Source organism: Heloderma suspectum, chromosome 3 (genome assembly GCF_057233095.1).
Source record: "Heloderma suspectum isolate Gila_16-S chromosome 3, 16-S_ref, whole genome shotgun sequence".
NCBI lineage: Eukaryota > Metazoa > Chordata > Lepidosauria > Squamata > Helodermatidae > Heloderma > Heloderma suspectum.
The window spans coordinates 288,998,399-289,021,118 of record NC_139460.1 but is presented as its reverse complement, the minus strand read 5'-3'; the positions used below and the strand labels follow the sequence as shown (position 1 = coordinate 289,021,118).

The following is a 22,720-nucleotide window of genomic DNA, read 5'->3' as shown; positions in this document are numbered from 1 at the left end:
GTTTTGCACTTCTTCTCTGATCACAAAGAGAAACCGGAGTCTGAGCACTTGACAGTTACTTGCCTGGAGAAGAGAACAGAAGAAGGCAGCAAAGGGAGTGTGGGTTGGGGAAAGGATGAAGGAAGCACGATATCTCAAACAGCTGGAGGAGCAACAGCAAGAGAATACTGGCTGAGAAGTTGGATGTGTGTTGTGACAAATATTTGCCTCAGGAGTCTTTGCAAGATTCCTGCACCAACCTGCATAATAGGCTACCTTGCAAAAAATTTTCCTAAAATATTTTGGTGTCTCCCTCTCTCAGAAGCATATCTCTGTCATATGTTTATAAAAGATATAAAGAAACAAATGAAATATAAGGGAAAGGTATTCTTATATTAAGGTTGAATTAGTTTGATTCCAGCAAGGCATTCTAGCAGAAGCGTTTGTGCTGACATGCTGTAACTTTTCACTGACTTCTAAGCTTGCTGAGATGAGAAAAGCAAGGTAGAATATTTTCCCATCTAAACAGGAAAAATAGCATGTATGTTCCAGATAAGAAATCTGAAGAAAGGATGTCTGCGTACATGTACTATTGTCATTAGGTTTTGTTTATGTTGGGCCGCGGTGGCTTAGTGGTTAAGACGCTGAATTGCAGACCAGAAGGTCGGCAGGGCAGCAGTTCGAGACCCGAGTGCTGCGTGACGGAGTGAGCTTCCGTCTTCAGTCCCAGCTTCTGCCAACCTAGCAGTTCGAAAGCTAGAAATTGCAAGTAGATAAATAGGTACCGCCTCGACAGGAAAGGTAACAGCGTTCCGTGCACCTCGGTGTTCAGTCATGCCGGCCACATGACCACGGAAGCGCCTTCGGACAGTGCTGGCTCTTCGGCTTAGAAATGGAGATGAGCACCACACCCTAGAGTCGGACACGACTGGTTAGAGACACTTTTTTTTTTTTTGCTTATGATGCAAAGGAGTGAAAGATGACATGAAATATTGTGAGAAGTAAACAGAACTGAAAGACAACTCATATTTAAAATAGCCAAACAGTAAACCTACAGAAGTGAAGCAAATGGTATCCTGTTTCAGGAACTTAAAGAAATGAGTTGCTCAGCAGAGCTGACAAGAATACAAAGTAAATATATTACTCCCCAAAATCATAGCTGGGAACTTCGGAATAATAATAACTAATTGTTAGAGAAATTCTGCTTTTGGGGGGGGGGAAATATCACATTAGCAGCACAAAAAGAGATCATATAAATATGAGAAGCAAACTACAAAAACATCAGGACCAGACATCAACTTTCATTGAAGGACACAACATCTGTCCTCACGGAAGAACAATGGCACCGGTCCTCACTGACTTCTCTGCTCCTTTTTTGCTCCATCTCAGAAATGTTGTTTGGGTGAGAAACTTTAATCTTTACAATGAATGACATGGTCCTGAAACGATTCTTTAAGAAGCTTTTTGAAGTGGGTTTTGCTTGTATCAATTATGTATATGCTATTTGGTCTGTGCTCTTACATCATATTTTTTAAAAATGTAAAAACTGCTTAAGATTTTGAAGTAAATGATTAAAAAAAACCCCACACCTGATCTTAGAGTCCTCTATCTAAAAATTTGGTGAGCTCATACCAGAGGTCAGCAAAGTCTGTATTCTCAGTGGCACTTTGTTCTGGGAAAAATGGCATGGCATATGTTGCCTTCTGATCCATGATGGAACTAAGTACAAAAATCCCATCTCATAGAATCCTTAGGCAAGGACCAAATCCATCACAGTGTATGTGTGTTGCAGAAAGTGGGGAGATGATAGCAGAAAGGAAAATAGGGAAATAATACATCTTCTATATTAGAGGTGGTGAGCTTCAGGCCTTCGGTCCCAATCTGTCCCTCTGGAGTTCCCCAGAGTATGCTGGTATTTTTGACCCAACCCTTTTTTGCCTTTGGCCCCACCCTCTACTGGAATGCAGCTCCTGAGAGCTTCTCCAAAACTGAATTCAGCCTTGGGTTGGCAGAAGCTCCCCACTCCTGTTCTATGCCCTGCACAGTTTTGTAGAGTGCAGAACAATTTGAGTACAGATTCATGATTACAAAATGAACACAAATAAGGTATTTTGTTCTCTCTCTCTCTCTCTCTCTCTGTGGACTGAAGCTGCCAAACTACAAGAAGTTTTGCTGTGTTTGCATCTGCAATTGTAGCTGCCTGGGAGACTGAGGAGGAGGGAGGGGAAGGATGGAGGCCGGCCAAGGATCCTGGAGTGCTTGGCAGCAGGGGAATACTTCCTGGCAAGCTTATGGTGGAGGAGGGGGAAATAGAAGAAGGCATCAATCTTCTTTATACTCTAGTAATCTATGTGTATGCCGAAACAATATTTGAAGCACTGCCGAAGGACAATTGGGGATAACTAGGAACATAAAAAATATGAAGAGCCTGCAGATGCAGCCGCATGCACCAAGAAGTAAAACTTTGTGATTTTAAGCCAAGAAGAGCAATTCTGGGCTTTCCAAAGGCCACTGAAACAGGTGCTGTTGAATTGTAATCCAGTGGTTCTGCTTGTAGTGATTGAGCTATGTAACTTTAAGGAAGATAAGAAGTCTCTGCATTTTATTGGCTACATATTTTTATCTACTATATTTGCAAAGAAGGCAATTGTTAGAGGCAAACAGTATGATGATGGCAGAGCAGTGATTAGTCTGAATGGATCGAAGTAAATAATTTGCTTGACAAAGGCCTCTTTGATTTAACGAGTTTGTGGTGGAATCATTCTAATGGGGAATGATGTTCATTTACTGTCAGCCTTTTTCTTGGTCTATAAGGAAACAAACAATGGTATGTGTTGTTGTGATCCAGCACTGTGTCTTAGGACCTGCAGTAACTCCTGCGATAACCTCATTGTACTGAAATTTGGCACACCAAAGCCAATATATCACTTTTCTTCGGGGAAACATGAGTTGGCAAAGGAAGAACAAAACAAGTGCTTGTTAGAAACCATCTTGATATAAGCAAACCATTTTGCACTCCACTGTGCTTTTGTCTTGGTATTACCCCTTGTCAAATGAGCACAGTAAGGCATTGTGTATATATACCTGATGGTGCACTCCTAAACATTTCTTCTCAAATGTCTTCCTGTAACTCGGTAGGAAATGTTGGCAACACCAGCAAAATGCTGTAGTTTGTGATATCATGTGGTGCAACATTTAGGGTGCTTCAACCTAAACAATTGTTTGTTGCCGTAAAAGGCATTAAGAGCACTCTGTTAGGCTCTGAAAAATTGTGTGAATTGGCGCTGCCAGCAGAGAACACCGACTGTCACAGGTGTTTGGGACTGTAGTGCAATAGCACAACCATGGAAGAGTGAACAGCTTTAGTCTAAGTAATGCCACAGTAATTAAACATATAATGCCATAGGGTTGTGGTATTTTGAGCATGTACAGAAAGAGCATACAATTTGGTACTAAACATACAGTTCAGCATTTTTAGGGCCAAAGCAGATGTCATAAAATATAAGAAATAGCCCTGGCATTATGTCATTGTATGCCTTTCATTCTGCCTTGCATCTATGCTGTGATGGCATCACATCTGGTTTGTATCACAGGAAAGAATAAAGAGATGGGGAGAGGCAGCATGTCCTAACACGTTTAGTCCACCCCTTAAAATCTCAGCATTTATATTTTAGGGGAAAAGCCAATTTCTAGCCAGCATTGCTGCCAAGATAGGCTTGAAAATGTGTGAGAAATCTCTGGTGAAAGCTTTGAAGGCAGAAGGAGGCATAGCAGGGTTTACAGTGGTCAAAGAGCTGGGCTTCCGTGCCTCCCGGGATGAATAAAAGCAGAATAAATGTACATGGTTTATATAGGTTGCAGGATTCAGCTTTGCTTGATGTAGAATGGAGGAGAGTAATACCTTCTTCTTCTTCTTCTTCTTCTTCTTCTTCTTCTTCTTCTTCTTCTTCTTCTTCTTCTTCTTCTTCACAGCTTGCATGCAGTTCTGCAGACTATTCACATATTCGTCCCTTTAGGATGACTATATAGGGCCGCATGCCTCAATCCCCAACCTCCATTTTTATCCAAACCAGTGAACAAGGCCCATGCACATTCATAGGCTTTGGTGAAAGTGTGACAGTCAGGGAAAGGACGACAGGTACAGTCTTGCTTACTTCTTCCCCAATGTGGAGGAACACATTAACAGTCCTCTGGTCTCCTCCTGATTTTTAATGCATTCTCTGTGTTGTGCAATGTTTACTTTTTTCTTTCCTTATCATTTAAAGGTGTGCACTCTTAAGATCATTTGGGTGGTTGAAGTGACCCACTAATTCAGGGGTGTTGAACCTCGGGCTCACAGGGCACCCGAATTTGGCCTGTGCCATCTCTAAGGGTTCCTCCAAGGGGCAGGGCTTAGGCTCCAAGCCCCGCCCCCTGGAGGAATCCCCCTGGAGGGTATCGCTACTGCTATCTTTGAACTCAGATTGGAGACGGCAGTGGGGATGCCAGGTGCCCTAGGTCAGACTCGCCCGCACAGGGGAGAATGGCCTCTCTTCCCTGCATAGGCAAGTCCTGCTGCTGTTCATCCCCATCACTAATTACTGACTAATTCATACTAATCCATGTTTTGAACTGAGACAAAGATGGAGTTGATGTGGGTGGGGAGTAGTTTTTAAAAAAGAAATACAAAGACTGTGCTCATTTGAATGATCACATCTTGGTTTATTAAGTCAAAATATGCTCATTCATTTTGCCTGTGAATGCAGCCCCTTTGTGCAAGTTGTGATTAAACCAGGAAGCTTCTAATTAAACATAGTTTTCTATTTCATCCTATCTGGGAAACTATGGTTATCAGCTTTAGATAACCACGATATTAAGCCAACATCAAACCACATTTTAATATTCTGGCTTGTTCCAAAATAATTTCCTGGTTCTGTTGACTCTGGAAACAATGTTTAATTAGAAGCTTTGTGGTCTAATTTTGGTCTCTGTGTCTGAGCAAAAGACTCACACATATCTCAGTTTAATAAACCGAGCTATGATCATCCAAACCAAGTCAATGAGTTTCTAATCTCATGGTAACTGCATGGAACTAGAGTATTGTAGTTATTCTGGATTATTTAATCACAACCAGGATAGTGAGTATGTGCGCTTGGATCATGTTAAAATCCTCATTTTACAAAGGTGAGGAGTAAAAATCACTTTCCATAAATGATATCTAATGAATGAAATCTAATAAATGAATTCAGCAGCTGTTGCTTTAAGATAAATACTTAACTTGAACAAACCAATGATATTTTTATATGAATTGAAAAGTTTAGGGCTAACTTCTCATGTCTGCCCCAAGATGACAAAAATGATTGTGTGAGAACATTACATTAGAAAGATTTTGCTTATCAGATACTAAGGACGCAGTCCTATGGCTGCTAGACAGCACCTAGACAGCCATGGGATTTTTCGTTTACTGGGAACTGAGCTTGGAGCCAGCGCTCCGAGGTTGGTTCTCAGAAAACTGACCCTGCTCCCACGCCACCTCGTAGGTGGTGCAGTTTGTTCCCAGATCCATGCTTGTAAGAGCAATGTGGAGTGGCTAAAATGGGGGCGTTCCTGCGGGAGGGGACAGCAGAACCATCATTACGATGCTTCCTATGTGCCATCTGGCCTCCCCCCTCCCGCCCCCACTCTGAGGTGCCCTGGCTAGACAGCCGAAATCGGCCATCTAGCCACAAATGCAGGGCAGCCGGAGCACAGCGGAGAAGTTCCCCCCGCGCTCCACCCACCCTGCATTAGATAGTCGGTCACCTCTGAGTTTGGAGGCAGCTGACTATCCCCATAGGATTGCGCCCTAAAGGGTATTTTTCTTTGGAAAATTTGGAAAGAACATATAAGGTTGCTGCTCCTAAAGTGTTGCAGCTGTCTGCAGCTGTCTTCTAGATTTGTAAGGCATCGTTACAAGAAAATGCATAGGTTCCCCTTGTGACTTGTTTCCCTGTTGCTCAGAAACAAATTTAAACTTACAATAAAAATGTGCTGTTTCTGGGACAAGACCATTAGTGTTTCTGAAGGCTTTTATTATGCCAAATCACATCTGTGACTGCCAATACCTTTCAGAAGTTTTGATGTAACAGAATGTAGTTGTTCAGTCATTAAGTCATGTCCGACTCTTCGTGACCCCATGGACCATAGCACGCCAGGCCTTCCTGTCCTCCACTCTCTCCCAGAGTGTGCTCAAGTTCATATTCATTGTATCGGTGATGCTATCTAGCCATCTCATCCTCTGCCATCCCCTTCTTTTGCCTTCAATCTTTCCCAGCATCAGGGTCTTTTCCAGTGACTTTTCTCTTCGCATTAGGTGGCCAAAATATTGGAGCTTCAGCTTCAGTATCTGACCTTCCAATGAGCAGTCAGGGTTGATTTCCTGTAGGATTGACTGATTTGACCTTCTTGCAGTCCAGGGGACTCTTAAGCGTTTTCTCCAGCACCACAGTTTGAAGGCATCAATTCTTCGGCGCTCAGCCTTCCTTATAGTCCAGCTCTCACAGCCATACATTGCTACTGGGAAAACCATAGCTTTGATTATACAAACCTTTGTCGGCAAGGTGATGTCTCTGCTTCTTACTATGCTGTCTAGGTTTGCCATACCTTTCCTCCCAAGGAGCAAGCATCTTTCAATTTCATGGCTACAGTCACCATCTGCGATGATCTTGGAGCCCAAGAAAGTAAAATCTGTCACTGCTTCCATTTCTTCCCCTTCTATATGCCAGGAAGTGATGGGGCCACATGTCATGATCTTAGTTTTTTTTTAATGTTGAGTTTCAAACCAGCTTTGGCACTCTCCACTTTCACCCTCAACAAGAGGCTCTTTAGATCCTCTTCGCTTTCTGCCATTAGGGTGGTATAGTTTGTGTATCTGAGGTTGTTGATAATTCTCCCGGCAATCTTAATTCCGAACTGTGATTCATCCAACCCGGCGTTTCTCATGATGTACTCTGCATATAAGTTAAATAAGCAGCGACAATATACAGCCTTGTCATACTCCTTTCCCAATTTTGAACCACTCGGTTGTTCCATGTCTGGTTCTTACTGTTGCTTCTTGACCCTTGTACAGGTTTCTCAGGAGACAGGTAAGGTGGTCTGGTACTCCCATCTCTTTAAGAATTTGCACAGTTTGTTGTGATCCACACAATCAAAGGCTTTAGCGTAGTCAATGAAGCAGAAATAGACGTTTTTCTGGAATTCTCTTGCTTTCTCCATGATCCAGCAAACGTTGGTGATTTGATCTCTAGTTCCTCTGCCTCTTCGAAACCCAGCTTGTACTTCTGGTAGTTCTTGGTTCACATACTGCTGAAGCCTAGCTTGTAGGATTTTGAGCATCACCTTGCTGGCATGTGAAATGAGTGCAATTGTACGGTAGTTTGAACACTCTTTGGCATTGCCCTTCTTTGGCATTGGAATGTAAACTGACCTTTTCCAGTCTTGTGGCCACTGTTGAGTGCTCCAGATTTGTTGGCATATTAAGTGCAGCACTTTAACAGTATCATCTTTTAGGATTTTAAATAGCTCAGTTGGAATACTGTCCTCTTGGCTAGCTTTGTTGTTAGTAATGCTTCCTAAGGCCCACTTGACTTCACTCTCTAGGATGTCCGGCTCAAGTTCAGTGACCGCACTATCATGGCTATCAGGAACATTAAGATCTTTCTTGTATAGTTCTTCTGTGTAATCTTTCTACCTCTTCTTAATCTCATCTGCTTCTGTTAGGTCCCTGCCTTCTTTGTCCTTTATCATGCCCGTCTTTGCACAAAAAGCTCCCTTGATATCTCCGATTTTCTTGAAAAGATCTCTAGTCTTTCCCATTCTATTGTTTTCCTCCATTTCTTTTCATTGTTCATTTAAGAAGGCCTTCTTGTCTCTCCTTGCTATTCTCTGGAAATCTGCATTCAGTGGGGTATATCTTCCCCTTTCTCCCTTGCTTTTCACTTCCCTTCTTTCCTCAGCTACTTGTAAAGCATCATCAGACAGCCACTTTTCTTTCTTTCATTTCTTTTTCTTTGGGATGGATTTCGTTGCTGCCTCCTGAACAATGTTACAGACCTCCGTCCATAGTTCCTCAGGCACTCTGTCTATCAGGTCTAATCCCTTAAATCTATTCCTCACCTCCACTGTATATTCATAAGGGATATGATTTAGGTCATACCTGAATGCTTTAGTGGTTTTCCCTACGTTCTTCAATTTAAACCAAAATTTTGCAAGAAGCAGCTCATGATCTGAGCCACAAGACTCCAGGTCTTGTTTTGACTGACTGTATAGAGCTTCCCCATGTTTGGCTGCAAAGGACATAATCAGTCTGATTTCGATATTGACCATCTGGTGATGTCCATGTGTAGAGTCGCCTCTTGTGCTGTTGGAAAAGAGTGTTTGCTATGATCAGCATGTTCTCTTGGCAAAACTGTATTAGCCTTTGTCCTGCTTCATTTTGTACACCAAGGCCATGCTTGCCTGTTATCCTGGTTATTTCTTGACTTCCTGCTTTAGCATTCCAATCCCGTATGATGAAAAGGACATCTTTTTTTGGTGTTCGTTCTAGAAGGTGTTGTAGGTCTTCATAGAACCGATCAACCTCAGCTTCTTCGGCCTCAGTGGTTGGGGCATAGACTTGAATTACTGTGATGTTGAATGGTTTGCCTTGGATTCGTACTGAGATCATTCTATCGTTTTTGAGATTGTACCCCAGTACTGCTTTTCCCACCCTTTTGTTGACTATGAGTGCTACTCCATTTCTTCTGAGGGATTCTTGCCCACAGTACTAGATAAATGGTCACCTGAATTAAATTCGCCCATGCTTGTCCATTTTAGTTTGCTGATTCCCAAGATGTCGATGTTCAATCTTGCCATCTCATGTTTGACCACCTCCAGCTTACCTTGATTCATAGATCTTACATTCCAGGTTCCTAAACAATATTGTTCTTTACAGCATCGAACTTTCTTTTACCACCAGACACATTCACAGCCGAGTGCCCTTTCGGCTTTGGCCCAGCCGCTTCACTCTCTCTGGCGCTACTTGGAAATTTCCCAGTAGTATATTTGGACACCTTCCAACCTGAGGGGCTCATCTTCCAGCATGATATCTTTTAGCCTTGTGATACGTTCCATGGGGTTTTCTTGGCAAGGATACTGGAGTGGGTTGCCATTTCCTTCTCCAGTGGACCACATTTTGTCAGAACTCTCCACCATGGCCTGTCTGTCTTGGGTGGCCCTGCACAGCCTAGCTTATGGCTTCACTGAGTTACACAAGCCCCTTCACTACAACAAGGCAGTGATCCATGAAGATCCATCCACAGAATACGTGGTCCTAATTTTCTTTCTTTTTTAAGTTGCTTTTGACTCAAAGCTATGTGGTGCTTCTAAACAGACAGCTCCTAGCACTACCATTTCAAAGGGATTCCACAGCTATTCTATCCCACTTAAAACATATTTCCTATTGTAAGAAAAAAAAAGATGGAAGAAGTGGTGGGGAAAACACAGGAGTTTTATAAATGGAAGAAAACATTGTCTGGTCTGCCATAAAATTCTGTGAATGTGACAGACCAATTGTACAATAAAAACATCACCTGGAAGCAGCCACGGTAAGGTTAAAAAAGAAAGAAAATTGTGACAGAATACATGGTCCTAATTTTCTTTCTTTTTTAACCTTACCGTGGGTGCTTCCAGGTGATGTTTTTATTGACACAGTCTTCCAGTTTTGGGTGTGTGTATGTGAAAGTGGATATTCAGATTAGGGATTCTGTTGGTGAACTGCCCATTCCACTGCTCAACAGTTTCCCTCCCTGAGCTAGTCACAGTGGTCTTGGTGTTGGTGCTGGAGTCTGCTCAGCTTCTTGTGGGATTTCAACATATATGCTGAGGCCACCTTGTCAGGAGTGCCTCAGACTTCATGGCCTCCCTGGCAACTATAGCGCTGTCCCAGTTAGTATCTGGCCCCACTCATTCAGCTGGGCATACTTTGGATCTGGTGTTTTGTCTAGGGTAGGATGAAGGTGATCAGTGGGTGGAGGAACTTCCATAGCTCCGTTGTTATGGACAGATCACTACTTGTTGGGGTATAGATTTGCTGAGACTCAGAGCCTCTGCAGGGGTGAGGGTGGGGGCAATAAAGATAGTCTGCCCCTGGAGACTGATGGATCCAGATGGTTTTCTGATAGGTCTTGGGGAATTTCTTGTCACCTCAGTAGGTGATTCTGTCGAAGCCCTGGTTGACTTCGGGAATGGACAAATAGTCCAGGCAGTTAACACAATCACTCTTGAGTGTCCTCTCCAATGGAGTAGAGCCAAATGAGCCCCCTGGTTTTCCAGGATGGTGTACGTGATGAAACAAGTGGGACGTTTACTAGAGTGATGTTGGTGGAAAAACTGGAAAAGTCCAATAGAACACGGGCTAGAGCTCATTTTAAAGCCTGCTTCATGGCAGGGAGGCTGGTGAAGAAACTGTACTTCACCATTGCATCTGCACAGAGTCACCCACTAGAGCTTTGTCAGAGGTCAGAGACCTATTACTCTCTGGCCCACAAGAAGAAAAGGTGGACCACTCAGCCTGTTGTGACTAATTTACGCAACACTTTGCAGATAAAATAGATTGTATCTGCGTCAACTTGGATGTCATAGTTGATACAGATCCAGTGTATATAATTTTTGTTCCTGCTTCTCCAGTTACAGTGGATACTTTTCAATTCATACAGCCTGAGGATGCTGACAGGAGAGATGAGGCCTACCACTTGCATGCTGGACCCTCGTCCTTCCTGGCTTATAAAAGCAGCTGGGGGTGGGTAGGAGGGGAACTGGCTGAGTGGGTACCTGTGTGGAGTTTCATCATTCTTCTAAATCACGAGTGGGCAGTGTGGGGGGCATATTGCCCCCACCAGTGGCTGCCCCCCGCCACCAGATCTGCTGCTGAATTTCAGTGGCAGCAATCCCCTGCACAGTTTTTGCATTAAAACAAGTGATACAGGAAACACACACCTTGCTTTTAAGCAAAACGGCACTCTTGGGAGGCTTCCAAAAACATATTTTTGTTTGGGAAGAAGGTGTGCACTCCCAATCCACTTTGTTTTAAAGCAAAATTGCTGCTATTTTTTGCTGTTGCTGCTACACAGCCAAATTTAGGCAGCAAACTTGGTGCTGTTGCAGCGGCGGGGTCCGTGTGTTGCTCACGTGTGTTCTAAATTTTAAATCTGCATCTGAAATAACGTCTGAATATGAGATGTCTTCTGAATCCTTACAATATGTAAGACAGCATAGCCTTGAGCTCCTTTTTTGATAGAAAGGCAGGCTGTACATTTAATAAATATTTACTTCTGTTTTGAATGCTTAATTATGGATGTCCCCGTTAAGCCTAGAAAAGACTTTTAACAGTCATCTTTTCCCCCCTTTCAAACTCCAGCTATGATGTTATATTTGCTGGAGGACCTGAAGAGTTGTTAAAGAAGTTCCAGCAAGCTAATCACAAGGTAGTATTTCCAGCCGATGGATTGATATGGCCTGATAAAAGACTGTCAGATAAATATCCTATTGTTCGCAGTGGAAAACGATTCCTTAATGCAGGAGGTAAGCTGTATTTGTAAATACTAAAGGTTTCCTTCAACTGCTGTTGGAAAAACTGTTCTCTCACTGTCATACACTTATATGCACATTCATTTGTATCTGTTTGGGGTATTTTCAAGATGAAATACAGGCTAAATGATTAGTAAGTAAATTAGTGTATCCAGACATGCTATTTTTCACCCACCTCAACATGACTATCAATATAGGCATAGATAGGAAGATGTAAGACAGGAAAAAAGTAGAGGAGAGAAAGAAGAGGGGAAAGAAAAAGAGAGGAGGGAGAAAAGGTTAATTGGGTGACAAAAGAGCTACCAGAATGATGCCATCTTAAAGCCTATAATTTTAACCATCAACAATTGTATATGTTAGTTCAGCCTTTCCCAACCTGGTGTCCTCCAGATATTTTGGATTTCAACTCCCATAAACCCTACCCAACATGGCCAGTGGTCATGTACAACAGTACAACATCCTGGGAGTTGTAATCTAAAATATCTGGAAGGAACAAGGAAGGCTGTGTTAGTCCTTCAAACCCAATCCTAAGCACGTTTATTTAACAGTGAGATCACTGGGGATTAATTCCTAGTAAGAAATATTGCAGCTTTAATTACCAGTCTAGTTTTATGTATACATGGGAAACCAATTTCAGAAACATTAATAAACAACTTTATATGATTTTCTTCAAATACAAAGTTGCATTCCAGTCTTATAACAATAGGTATCCCTTTAACTGGAACCTGCAAAAATACTTCTAAAGCGAATTGAGGGTTTCCTTCTCAGGCAAAACATTTGAGGAATTCTGAAGAAAGCCAAGATAACTTGTGATAAGACAAGTAAAACTTTCCTGTGTGAGTGTGTGCAGGGGGTGGTGGTGTTGCAATCCCTAAAAATATTGTAATTGTTGGGTATGCCGGAAGGTCAGCAGGACAGCAGTTCGAGACCTGAGTGCTGCGTGACGGAGTGAGCTCCCGTCTTCAGTCCCAGCTTCTGCCAACCTAGCAGTTCAAAAGCAAGAAATTGCAAGTAGATAAATAGGTACCGCTTTGGCGGGAAAGGTAACAGCGTTCCGTGCACCTCGGTGTTCAGTCATGCCGGCCACATGACCACGGAAGCATCTTCGGGCAGCGCTGGCTCTTCGGCTTAGAAATGGAGATGAGCACCACACCCTAGAGTCAGACACGACTGGTTGGGAAAACCTATACCTTTTTATCATAGATTGGCCTTTTGTTTTATCAGGCCTTTGCTTGACAAAGATGGTCAAATTGGGAGACGTATTCTTATTGTGACATTTTCCCGAAGTGGGAAAAGTTTGCACTTCCTATTTTAGAAAAGTTCATCTCCCTGTTTGTCCCTTTCCATGACTCATTTTTTTCAGCCAAACCATCCCTGAGTTTTCATATATTGCCATTTAGGCCCAGTGTCGGCACCTGGTTTCCTTGGGCAGCTGCGAAAGATTCAGCAACTCTGCAGGGTCCACTACTGACACTTGCCTGCCTTCCTGCTTGCCCTGGGCTCCCTTTAATTTTTGTTCTGAGTCCCCTTTGATTTTTCCCTCAGTGCTCCAATGCAGTGAACATCCCACCAGGCTTGGGGAAGCCACCATCGTAGTTCTCTCAATGCCTCTGAAATAGCATCACTCTGGGACACTGTGGGAAATTAAAATGCCTGCTGGTCACCCAGCCACCACCCAGTAAGCCTACCAATGTAGAAGGGGGGCCATCAGAGGACACTTTGCCCAGGACCCCCTCAAACTAGCTGCAATTACCTTCTGACTAGCCCTGTCCTATCCTGGTTACATATTTATCGATTGTTCCCATCTACGCTAGAATTATTAGCAATCTGTGCAGCAGCTGTGCCACCTGAACAGGTGTTGTGTTGATAGTGTCATAATATGGTTAAGTAGAAAATTGGAGATCTCAAGGGAACGTTTTGTGCAAAGACGGGCATGATAAAGGACAGAGAAGGCAGGGACCTAACAGAAGCAGATGAGATTAAGAAGAGGTGGCAAGAATACACAGAAGAACTATACAGGAATGATCTTAATGTCCCTGTTAGCCATGATAGTGCGGTCACTGAACTTGAGCCGGACATCCTAGAGGGTGAAGTCAAGTGGGCCTTAGGAAGCATTAGTAACAACAAAGATAGTGGAGATGACAGTATTCCAGCTGAGCTATTTAAAATCCTAAAAGATGATGCTGTTAAAGTGCTGCATTCAATATGCCAACAAATTTGGAACACTCAACAATGGTCGCAAGACTGGAAAAGGTCAGTTTACATTCCAATTCCAAAGAAGGGCAAAGCTAAAGAGTGTTCAAACTACCGCACAATTGCGCTCATTTCACATGCCAGCAAGGTGATGCTCAAAATCCTACAAGCTAGGCTTCAGCAGTATGCGAACCGAGAACTACCGGAAGTACAAGCTGGGTTTCGAAGAGGCAGAGGAACTAGAGATCAAATCACCAACGTTTGCTGGATCATGGAGAAAGCAAGAGAATTCCAGAAAAACGTCTATTTCTGCTTCATTGACTACGCTAAAGCCTTTGATTGTGTGGATCACAACAAACTGTGGCAAATTCTTAAAGTGATGGGAGTACCAGACCACCTGACCTGTCTCCTGAGAAACCTGTACGAGGCCCAAGAAGCAACAGTAAGAACCAGACATGGAACAACCGAGTGGTTCAAAATTGGGAAAGGAGTACGACAAGGCTGCATATTGTCACCCTGCTTATTTAACTTATATGCAGAGTACATCATGAGAAACGCCGGGTTGGATGAATCACAGTTCGGAATTAAGATTGCTGGGAGAATTATCAACAACCTCCGATATGCAGATGATACCACCCTAATGGCAGAAAGCGAAGAGGATCTCAAGAGCCTCTTGTTGAGGGTGAAAGAGGAGAGTGCAAAAGCTGGTTTGAAACTCAACATTAAAAAAACGAAGATCATGGCATCTGGCCCCATCACTTTCTGGCATATAGAAGGAGAAGAAATGGAAGCAGTGACAGATTTTACTTTCTTGGGCTCCAAGGTCACCGCAGACGGTGACTGTAGCCATGAAATTAAAAGACGCTTGCTCCTTGGGAGGGAAGCTATGGCAAACCTAGACAGCATAGTCAGAAGCAGAGACATCACCTTGCCGACAAAGGTCCGTCTAATCAAAGCTATGGTTTTCCCAGTAGTAATGTATGGCTGTGAGAGCTGGACTATAAGGAAGGCTGAGTGCCGAAGAATTGATGCTTTCGAACTGTGATGCTGGAGAAGACTCTTACGAGTGCCCTGGACTGCAAGGAGGTCAAATCAGTCCATCCTAAAGGAAATCAACCCTGAGTGCTCATTGGAAGGACAGATACTGAAGCTGAAGCTCCAATATTTTGGCCACCTAATGCGAAGAGAAAACTCTCTGGAAAAAACTCTGATTCTGGGAAAGACTGAAGGCAAAAGGAGAAGGGGACGACAGAGGATGAGATGGCTAGATAGCATCACCGATGCAATGAATATGAACTTGGGCACACTCCGGGAGAGAGCGCAGGACAGGAAGGCCTGGCGTGCTATGGTCCATGGGGTCACCAAGAGTCGGACACGACTGAACGACTGAACAACAACAACAAGTCACTAGGTAGCACTAGACTTAGTTGTATCTATGTGGAGTCAGGAATTTCCTGTTAGTGTTCTGTTCTTATTGGAGACAATAAAGTTTTTGTCTAGCTTCCTGACTGGTATGTTCTCTAAGCCTTCCATGACAGGTGTCTGGGAGTACCTGAAGTTTGTAGATGCAAGTGTGTCACTTACTCTGAGTTTTTATACCATTCATTCATGGACAGGGAATGCTCTGAACTAAGGTGTCTGTGTATGTGTTTTAGCAATGGTGTACTCTCTAGAGAGATTTGGATAGCTTGGGCGTCCGCTGGCTCTACAAAGATTCCACAACCTGTTTTGATTTTGCTTAAATTATCACTGCAGATTAGTCTTTTGCAGGTGTTTAGCTTGCTTGCATGAGGGCTAAAAGTGGGAAGAGGCTGATAAAGGATTCCCTATTGAATCAAGGCTTTTAGTTGCCTTCAAGTAAACTGAGCCCCCTTCAGACTTTTATCCTCAACATGGGAAGGGGGAAGACCAAGCAGACAGGGATGTTGCGGGGGAGGCCTTGCATGGGAGTGGGAAGCCCCACTTTTAGCCCTTATATAAGCAGGCACTAAGATGTCTTCAGAATGTGGTGTTGTGTACAGCATGGTTGACTGGGGCTGGGATCGTATGCAAACTTATCTTGGAGAAAGAGTGTGAGTTGGACATGTATAGGAGTAGACATTATAGGATCATGCTGCACATTTCCTTTACCATTCTGGAATTAAGATTCCTTCCTTACTCTGATGACAGGTGGAAACAATATTCAAATTTCATGCATTGTCCCTGAGTCTGATTTTTCTCTTAGGAGCGATTAACAGAACCAAACCCACACCTGGTAGAGGTTTCTTAGTCCTAAGAAAGAAATCTAAACTACAATATAAAGTAAGCAAAGTGATTCAGGAACTTAGCACACACACACCCGCCCCCAAGAATACTTTGTCTGGAAATTGGTAAGGAAATTTCACACAGCCTCTCCTACAGGAATGTTAAAGTCTCCCTAAGTTTGGGGTTAGGTGCCCTAGAAAACTCATTTTTAGTGCAAATAATGACATAAGTATTTATTTAGTTCAGTCTATATGGTTTCTTTCAGGATTTATTGGTTATTCTCCATCTGTAAACAGCATTGTACAACAATGGAACCTCCAAGATAATGATGATGATCAGCTTTTTTATACCAAAATTTATATCGACCCATTGAAGAGGGTATGTAGAACCTTATCACTGGTGATTCTTGTGATGTGGAGTATGTCTGCTTTGCTAACAATTGCTAAAAGCGCATGAAGGAGTAAGATGAGATTCTGGCTCCATAAGGGTGAGTTGAAAAATTCAGAATGGCATGCCATGGATTAGTGGTGTGCTATAAGGACTTCTGAACATACTAAAAAGAAATTTCTGCACAAATTTTTGCTTTTTGAAATGTATCTAGGAATGAAAAGCTGAGTACTTTCTAGACCACAGGATAGGTATGTATTTGTTCAGAGCTCTGGAAAAACTTTTTTTTTTTTGCTGTTCTAAAATAAAAGCCTTGGTCATGTTCAAGAAAGTTGGATTTCTAGAGTTACACTGCCATTGGCCCAATCCAGCGGTTGCAACAGTATGTTCACGGAAGGAGACATCTGTGCAGTGATCCCTATGTAGATGGAAAATTGCACATGTAAATGGTGCCTTCATGCCCAGTTCTTCAGCTCTATCCAACATCTGGAGCTATGCATGCAGAGCCCTTTAAAGGAAGCTGTTCAGGCAGGAAAACAAACAGTTGGATTCAACCCTAGTCCCCCTTTAATGAGAAATCTTGGGGCACAAGATTTCAGCATTTATTGAATACAATTATTAGCATCCCAAATTTCAGGTTGCAAATCCTTCCGAGACTGTTACAAGTAACATCAAAAAACATTTTAAAAAATACAGTAAGCAATATCAACATATAATAAGTCAACGGGATGTTTCCCATGAGGCACCTGGTGGTAGATGACCTTGGGGTGAGGAGAAGACAATCCAGATGGATCAGGAGCAGATGCTTGATGTCATCTTTGCCTGCCTTCATCACTTTCCTGGAACTGTTTTTAAAAAGGAGCTATGCATGTGGAGCTCCAGCTGCTCTGCATATGCTCTGTTGGATTGGAACAACTAGTTTTAAGATTTAGACACCCTGATAATAAAGCTAGTACATGAGTTTTCCATTGATTTCAACTGAATGTACAGAAATCTGTGGCTGACAGATCCGTAGAAGTGGTCTCTGGGAACATGGCCTGCTGCTCTCTTTAGCAAAGCACAAATAAGGAAAGCCAGTGTATATAGAGCAATGATACCTATACTGGAATCACTAATACTATTCTGTATGTATCATGGTACATTTTCAACTTTTATTCAGTTTTTTTAAAAGCTGCTAATCTATTAGTGCTTTTTGGCAGATACTCTCCTACTATATACTGCCAAATCACCATTCTTTAGGAAGTCATGAACTTAATTGCTTAACTTATAAAACAGAAAGCAAGACTTCGGTACTAGGGTCATATAAACAGTTTGTTAATTAATCATAAGTTCTTGATGAGGGGTGAATCTCTGTGACATGCTGACCTAGGAAGATATATGAAGTATTGAGAAAGATCTGGCTGAAAAATTAAGGTTCTGAAAATGAATTATCAGCAAAACATGCCCTTGTGGTTTTTAGATAGTTTACATTTGTCAAGATGTTTGAATTCAATTTTTACTGTCCTGGATTTTACAATGCCTCATTTAGTATATTTGCTGTTCTTACATTTTAGGAACGTATTAATATTACCTTGGATCACAAGTGCAACATTTTCCAGACTCTAAATGGAGCTGTTGGTATGTATGCTGAAGTGCCTTTTGAATGATGTCTTCCTTGCTAGTTCTGCTTTGCCTATTTTATCTAATATACTCAAGGGTCTATTTGTATATTATATGTCATGTGGAATTACTGTTGATTAGTGGCAGGTCTTGGCCATGTGCACTCCCTTACCAGAAGGGAAATTCAAATACCAAATAGGAGATCCTGCAGCTATTTGAACATTGGATCACTCCTGACCTTGGAAAATTAAAACCACTTTAAATAACTCTCATTTTATTATCATTATTTCTCCCCACAAGAGAAGTAGGAGAGGGGTGGGGTGCTGAGAAAAAGCTAGAGGCCTACCTCTGGTCTTTTCCCAGGAACAATCTTGAGGGAAATGATAGCATATGAACAGGCCTTATCTTGCCAAGCAAGTGTTGGGAAAAGGACATATTTGTCAGAATCTGAGGATGCAAATGATCCATTGTACTAAACAGGATCTTGAGATTCTTTGATCACATCATCACCATCATTTTGTGGTACTTAATATTTACTCTGATATGTTCCTGCTGATGTCTGGAATGAGTGCCTTGAGGATTGAAGGTTTAAGTGACAGGAAATACAGAAATATGTATAAAAGTGGATTCTCAGGCTAATGTAAAGAACATTATGACATCCTTGTTTGAGTAATGTATTAACTTTGAGCTATTATCTTTCTGGTGGGCTGCAGATGAAGTTCTTCTGAAGTTTGAAGAAGGAAGAAGCCGAGCTCGGAATTCTGTGTATGACACTTTGCCAGTCACTCTTCATGGAAATGGCCCAACTAAAGTAAGTGACAGTGACTTTGCTTCCAGAAAGACTTTTCAATGTGAGGACAGAGAAACTAAAATTGTAGCATAATTGTAGTTTGTAGCATAATGGGGATTAGTTAGGAGTGACAGAAGGGCCCCATGCATCACATATTACCTCCTGCCCTGTTGAGTGAGCACTACAGCAATGCTCTGTGGAATGAGCCTTTAATTGAAAGCTAGAGAAACAGGGTTTATTATCCTGTTGAACTGATTCGAGCTGTTTTTGTCCCCCTTACCTAGCTCAATCTCAACTACTTTGGAAATTATATCCCTAATGGCTGGACCCGTGAAACTGGATGTGGTGCCTGTGATGAAGATATACTAGATCTAGACACATTCACTGTAAGTACATGTTGCATGCAGTTGAATTATTTCATAAGCAGAGCTATATAATGATGAAGTCAGCATTGTCCATTGTCCAGCTCCATGTTCACCTAGACTGGGCTGTATATACTTTCATTTTCCCCACCATTTTTCCCTGCCTTGCTTTCTGCAGTATTTCCATCCTGCCACCATCTGCCTTTACTTCATTTCCACAACTCTTCCCAACTTATCACAACTGCATTTTAGCCCTGTAAAGTGGGGTCTGGAACTTGTAAAAGTCAGTTCCTCAGGAAGGGTTGGAAAACTACCATGGTTGATGTCCTTTAGATTTCTATTGTGAGGAGACAAAATTATGATAGTTCAGTGTGGAAGCTGAGAACTGTGTGTAGAGTTGCTATTTGGTTTAGTCAAGATCTGACTGAAATATAATTCTTTACTATTTGAACTATTAGACATCCCAGAAAGTTTCCTTATTTTGACACAAAATTCTTCTTTGCTCACTTCTGCTACTTTCCAAATCCTCGCTCAGCCTTTTGCTTGGCTTTTCTCCCACCCTCATGAACAGACTTGCCACCATGACTTCTCTGTCTCTGGTCATAATAGGGCAGGATTCAAAGTTTCCAAGGGGAGGGCAACAAGGTAGTCAGGGACTGATGGAATAGTAAGCAAATGAGATAGTGAACTGAGGCAAGACAAAATGGTTTATACAGAACCAAGGGTTAGGAAAGGCTTGGTGCTATAGATGGAAACAGGGCACAGAAAAGCACAGAGGCAGAGGATGAATGTGAAGAGATGAAGTCTGGCTGGAAGAAGAGGTGCAGACTGAGAGGTGGGTTGGGAAGCAGCAATTCAAGGAAAGATGACTGGAAGACAAAGATGTCTGAGATACAGAGGCAGTTGAGAGCCAAAAATGATGTAGGGCTGGGGTGAAGACCCATGTATAGCTTAAGGCCAGGGTTGCCAGCATGGTGCCTGTAGGCACCAATGTGCCCGTGGACATCTCTTGGCACCTTCTGGTTCCCTGCCCCTCCTGATTTTTATTTTATTAAGATTTTTTTAAAAAAAATATAACTGGGAGGCTGGCATACTGTAAATCTAAGGGCCACTCTCTAGTACCATCTGTAATTGGGTTCAAAATAGTAGTTTTGTGTTTTAGAGCTCAGTCCCCATCTCTGTCTTGTACTTAAGTTCTTGGGGAAATTACTGTTCTTTCATTCTCAGCAGTTTGCCTTCTGGAAAATGAGTGTTTTGAGAGTGGTTATGACCATGATAGCAGCCATTTTATGAATGCCTTCCCATCCCATGGCAGTCATTTTGTGATAGCGGCCATGACACTGTCAAAATTCCAAATGTGCCCATGAACTCAGAAAGGTTGGGGACCCTTGGCTTATGGATAGGAAGGCAGATAACAGGAAATACATATATAAGGAAAACGCTCAAGGAGGCTGGGGAACTTTGATTCAGGAAGTCCAAAGGGGTCAGTTGGGATGTGGGCATCAATTGGGTATATTAATTTGGCAGCTAAGCTCTAATAGGTTTAAGACCTCATGTTTGGCTGTAAATTTCCTAATTGGCTTCATGCACAATTTGAAGGAGGCAAAGGCAAAATGTTGGCAGTGAAATGGGCTGCTTTACCTATTGACCACTGCATGGTCTATATAAGGGTAGTACAGAGAAGAAAATGGTGCTTATCAGGATAAGCATGATGACGTGTTTTGTGGTTTCACATCTAGACACTGACTTCATGAAATTTTAGCACATCTTGATATCTCAGACAGACGGATCTGGAGGTGTGGGGGATTTGCCAGCCCCTTCATTTATTTAGTTTCAGTCTGAAGTGCTGCACAGTTTCCAAATGTTTATATAAGGTGTCTGGTACAGAGCTAGAAATATAATTTTGTCTTACTGGCACATGTTTGTGCATGTAATTGCACTGTGTTCTTCGTCTTTGTTGATTCGACTAGAACAGAAAGGTTCCCCAACCCCACACAGACATTTAGTTGTGATTCTGGTTACATTTAGAATGCAGTTGAGAAATGGGTTTATTTCCAAGTTCCAAGATGAGGAGGTTGTGAGTGGCTTCGTACATTTAGCAAGCTGGTAGGTAATATTGTAACTTGTTTTCAGCTCATAAGCTCAGGAAACATAGTTCCACTGCAGTCCTAGGTCTAGCACGGATATAACCACACACCTTCCATGTACTGTGCAAGTGTAACACATACAAGACATATTGACCAAGCTTACTGTGAAATCTTACATGGGGATCAAAAGCCTGTTGGAACACTGAGGTTATTGAATAGAAATGGGTAGAACCAACCACTTATATTCTAGAAATGTCTTGGTGGACTTGGATTTTCTATCAAAAGAGGTGCTGATGTTCCTCCCTAAAGTGAATTCCGGTTGTTCAAAGGGAGAACTATGAATTCCAGTAGCTTTGGTGAAGCAGTATAACATTCCACTCATGTACATAGGTCTTCTGCACATATATGATAAGTGTGCTGCGTTGGCACAGGAGGTCACTGTACCTCTGCAGCATTTCCTAATTGTTCTGAAGCCTTCTGGACTCATCTTGGAATCCATCAAACCCCTTATACCTCAGGTTCTATTCCACCATGGCTCTATGAGGAGTGGACCTACAAGCTTGCTATGAAATTCCTTTCGGTGCAGAATTAGGTGATGCCTCTAATTTCGAGAATTAAGAAATACTTGGGATATTTGAGTTACAAATATGTGACTTTTTTTTTCTTTATAGTTCTAGTAAATTAACTTTTTAAGATCAGGCTGCCAATTATAATTATATTGTACATAAATATTGTATAAGTATCTAGTTGTTTTTATTATAACATAACTGTAGTTATTCCACAGAACTATGTAGTCGTTAAAAAAAATTGCTCCTATTTATGTATGACCAGTGATTTACAGTGCAGTTCTATACATCTCTACTCAGAAATCTCATTGATTTCAATGGGGCTTATTTGCAGCTAAATGGGCATAGGATTGCCGCCTAAAACTATCAGTTTCCCAGGTAGCAATTTGCACACATATTTAATGAGACTGTTGTATGGATTCTTTTAGTATCTTTTAAGCTATTTTACTAATGTATGTGAGCAATAGTAACTCAAAACTACAATTTAAAGTGTTATTCAAAGTTATAACTTGCATAAAATTGTAAGAAAAAAAGGATGTTGGATTCTCACAGCGTGCAATTTATTTTCCAAGATATGTTATGAAGTTAACTGTAGTTGAATACAAGACCATTCCTACTCTGTCAGACTTTGAAGTAAACACTTTGCACTTTTTTTGTCCACGTATTATATTTTAGGAGAATCCAACAGTAACAATTGGTGTTTTCATTGAACAACCAACTCCTTTCCTGCCTAGGTTTTTAGACAGATTGTTGAATCTGGAGTATGCAAAGGAAAAATTGAGCTTCTTCATTCATAATAACGTAAGTACTTTATAACTAGGTGGTAAGTGAGCAGTTATTTTTGTAAATTAGTAAATGAATTCCCACATGCTAATTCCTTCATTCTACACCAGTATATTGCTATGTTAAGAACATTGTTGTTGTTCAGTC

General features: G+C 41.9%; 1 protein-coding gene across 2 annotated transcripts in view; it reads left to right on the top strand.

Annotated features, from left to right (window-relative positions):
- The window catches only part of PLOD2 (procollagen-lysine,2-oxoglutarate 5-dioxygenase 2), a 97,572-nt gene that overhangs the window by 39,710 nt on the left and 35,142 nt on the right, over positions 1-22,720 (top strand). For both annotated transcript variants that reach the window (XM_084847224.1, XM_084847223.1), the window contains exons 4-9: positions 11,393-11,556; positions 16,265-16,377; positions 17,940-18,003; positions 18,699-18,796; positions 19,060-19,161; positions 22,466-22,591. In XM_084847224.1, coding sequence (XP_084703350.1) covers positions 11,393-11,556; positions 16,265-16,377; positions 17,940-18,003; positions 18,699-18,796; positions 19,060-19,161; positions 22,466-22,591 — 667 coding nt within the window. The remainder of the gene's footprint in view (positions 1-11,392; positions 11,557-16,264; positions 16,378-17,939; positions 18,004-18,698; positions 18,797-19,059; positions 19,162-22,465; positions 22,592-22,720) is intronic.